We start from the raw sequence: 3465 nt of genomic DNA, 5'->3' as shown, positions 1-3465 counted from the left end.
TTATATACCGTTGGGTATAGAAGCTGTACCATTGGCTACAGAACCTGTACCATTGGCTATAGAAGCTGTATCATTACATATAGAAGCTGTACCATTGGCTATAGAAGCTGTACCATTGGCTATAGAAGCTGTACCATTGGCTATAGAAGCTGTACCATTGGCTATAGAAGCTGTACCATTGGCTATAGAAGCTGTACCATTGGCTATAGAAGCTGTACCATTGGCTACAGAAGCTGTACCATTGGCTACAGAAGCTGCACCATTGGCTATAGAAGCTGTACCGTTGGCTATAGAAGCTGTACCATTGGCTATAGAAGCTGTACCATTGGCTATAGAAGCTGTACCATTGGCTATAGAAGCTGTATCATTGGCTATAGAAGCTGTATCATTGGCTATAGAAGCTGTATCATTACATATAGAAGCTGTACCATTGGCTATATAAGCTGTATCATTGGCTATAGAAGCTGTATCATTACATATAGAAGCTGTACCATTGGCTATAGAAGCTGTACCATTGGCTATAGAAGATGTACCATTGGCTATAGAAGATGTACCATTACATATAGAAGCTGTACCATTGGCTATAGAAGCTGTACCATTGGCTATAGAAGCTGTACCATTGGCTATAGAAGCTGTACCATTGGCTATAGAAGCTGTATCATTACATATAGAAGCTGTATCATTACATATAGAAGCTGTACCATTGGCTATAGAAGATGTACCATTGGCTATAGAAGCTGTACCATTAGCTATAGAAGCTGTACCATTGGCTATAGAAGCTGTACCATTGGCTATAGAAGCTGTACCATTGGCTATAGAAGCTGTACCATTGGCTATAGAACCTGTACCGTTGGCTATAGAAGCTGTACCATTGGCTATAGAAGCTGTACCATTGGCTATAGAAGCTGTATCATTGGCTATAGAAGCTGTACCATTGGCTATAGAAGCTGTATCATTACATATAGAAGCTGTACCATTGGCTATAGAAGCTGTACCATTGGCTATAGAAGATGTACCATTGGCTATAGAAGATGTACCATTGACTATAGAAGCTGTATCATTACATATAGAAGCTGTATCATTACATATAGAAGCTGTACCATTGGCTATATAAGCTGTATCATTGGCTATAGAAGCTGTATCATTACATATAGAAGCTGTACCATTGGCTATAGAAGCTGTACCATTGGCTATAGAAGATGTACCATTGGCTATAGAAGATGTACCATTACATATAGAAGCTGTACCATTGGCTATAGAAGCTGTACCATTGGCTATAGAAGCTGTACCATTGGCTATAGAAGATGTACCATTGGCTATAGAAGCTGTATCATTACATATAGAAGCTGTATCATTACATATAGAAGCTGTACCATTGGCTATAGAAGATGTACCATTGGCTATAGAAGCTGTACCATTAGCTATAGAAGCTGTACCATTGGCTATAGAAGCTGTACCATTGGCTATAGAAGCTGTACCATTGGCTATAGAAGCTGTACCATTGGCTATAGAACCTGTACCATTGGCTATAGAAGCTGTACCATTGGCTATAGAAGCTGTACCATTGGCTATAGAACCTGTACCGTTGGCTATAGAAGCTGTACCATTGGCTATAGAAGCTGTACCATTGGCTATAGAAGCTGTATCATTGGCTATAGAAGCTGTACCATTGGCTATAGAAGCTGTATCATTACATATAGAAGCTGTACCATTGGCTACAGAAGCTGTACCATTGGCTACAGAAGCTGCACCATTGGCTATAGAAGCTGTACCGTTGGCTATAGAAGCTGTACCATTGGCTATAGAAGCTGTACCATTGGCTATAGAAGCTGTACCATTGGCTATAGAAGCTGTATCATTGGCTATAGAAGCTGTATCATTACATATAGAAGCTGTACCATTGGCTATAGAAGCTGGACCATTGGCTATATAAGCTGTATCATTGGCTATAGAAGCTGTATCATTACATATAGAAGCTGTACCATTGGCTATAGAAGCTGTACCATTGGCTATAGAAGATGTACCATTGGCTATAGAAGATGTACCATTACATATAGAAGCTGTACCATTGGCTATAGAAGCTGTACCATTGGCTATAGAAGCTGTACCATTGGCTATAGAAGCTGTACCATTGGCTATAGAACCTGTACCGTTGGCTATAGAAGCTGTACCATTGGCTATAGAACCTGTACCGTTGGCTATAGAAGCTGTACCATTGGCTATAGAAGCTGTACCATTGGCTATAGAAGCTGTATCATTGGCTATAGAAGCTGTACCATTGGCTATAGAAGCTGTATCATTACATATAGAAGCTGTACCATTGGCTATAGAAGCTGTACCATTGGCTATATAAGCTGTACCATTGGCTATAGAAGCTGTACCATTGGCTATAGAAGCTGTATCATTACATATAGAAGCTGTATCATTACATATAGAAGCTGTACCATTGGCTATAGAAGATGTACCATTGGCTATAGAAGCTGTACCATTGGCTATAGAAGCTGTACCATTGGCTATAGAAGCTGTACCATTGGCTATAGAAGCTGTACCATTGGCTATAGAAGCTGTACCATTGGCTATAGAAGCTGTACCGTTGGCTATAGAAGCTGTACCATTGGCTATAGAAGCTGTACCATTGGCTATAGAAGCTGTATCATTGGCTATAGAAGCTGTACCATTGGCTATAGAAGCTGTACCATTGGCTATAGAAGCTTTACCATTGGCTTCAGAAGCTGTACCATTGGCTATAGAAGCTGTACCATTGGCTATAGAAGCTGTACCATTGGCTATAGAAGCTGTACCATTGGCTATAGAAGCTGTACCATTGGCTATAGAAGCTGTACCATTGGCTATAGAAGTTACATTATCTTCAATTGATACCACACCATCACCGACAGAAGATAGACCATCAGATGTAGAAGCTGACCCATCACACGATGCACTATCAGCCGCTGAAGCAATATCATCACCTAAAATGGCAATACCATACCCAACAGAAGATACACCATCACAAGTAGAGCCATCCTTAACAGATGATTCACTTTCAGTGGCTCAAGATAAGCCATCACCTATAGAACCTGTACCATCACCTATAGAAGCTGTACCATCACCTATAGAAGCTGTACCATCACCTATAGAAGCTGTACCATCACCTATAGAAGCTGTACCATCGCCTAAAGAAACTGTACCAACACCTATAGAAGCTGTACCATCACCTATAGAAGCTGTACCAGTGGCTATAGAAGCTGTACCATCACCCATAGAAGCTGTACCATCACCTATAGAAGCTGTACCATCACCTATAGAAGCTGTACCATCACCTATAGAAGCTGGACCATCACCTATAGAAGCTGTACCATCACCTATAGAAGCTGTACCATCACCTATAGAAGCTGTACCATCGCCTAAAGAAGCTGTACCATCACCTATAGAAGCTGTACCATCGCCTATAGAAGCTGTACCAGT

The 3465-nt window shown here is 40.9% G+C and overlaps 1 protein-coding gene across 1 annotated transcript; it reads right to left on the bottom strand.

The window, feature by feature from the left end:
- On the bottom strand, positions 1 to 2930 carry LOC131940886 (autotransporter adhesin BpaC-like). Its single transcript, XM_059299790.1, has 2 exons — positions 2927 to 2930; positions 1 to 2849 (listed from the first exon to the last, which is right to left on the bottom strand). Exons 1-2 carry the CDS (start codon positions 2928 to 2930, stop codon positions 1 to 3), a joined length of 2853 nt encoding a protein of 950 aa, XP_059155773.1.
- Between the last annotated feature and the right edge of the window lie 535 nt (positions 2931 to 3465).

This window comes from Physella acuta, unplaced genomic scaffold (assembly GCF_028476545.2).
Source record: "Physella acuta isolate Inbredline_101_S28 unplaced genomic scaffold, ASM2847654v3 ptg000335l, whole genome shotgun sequence".
In the NCBI taxonomy this organism is placed as follows: domain Eukaryota; kingdom Metazoa; phylum Mollusca; class Gastropoda; family Physidae; genus Physella; species Physella acuta.
This window is presented reverse-complemented; position numbering and strand designations above follow the sequence as displayed.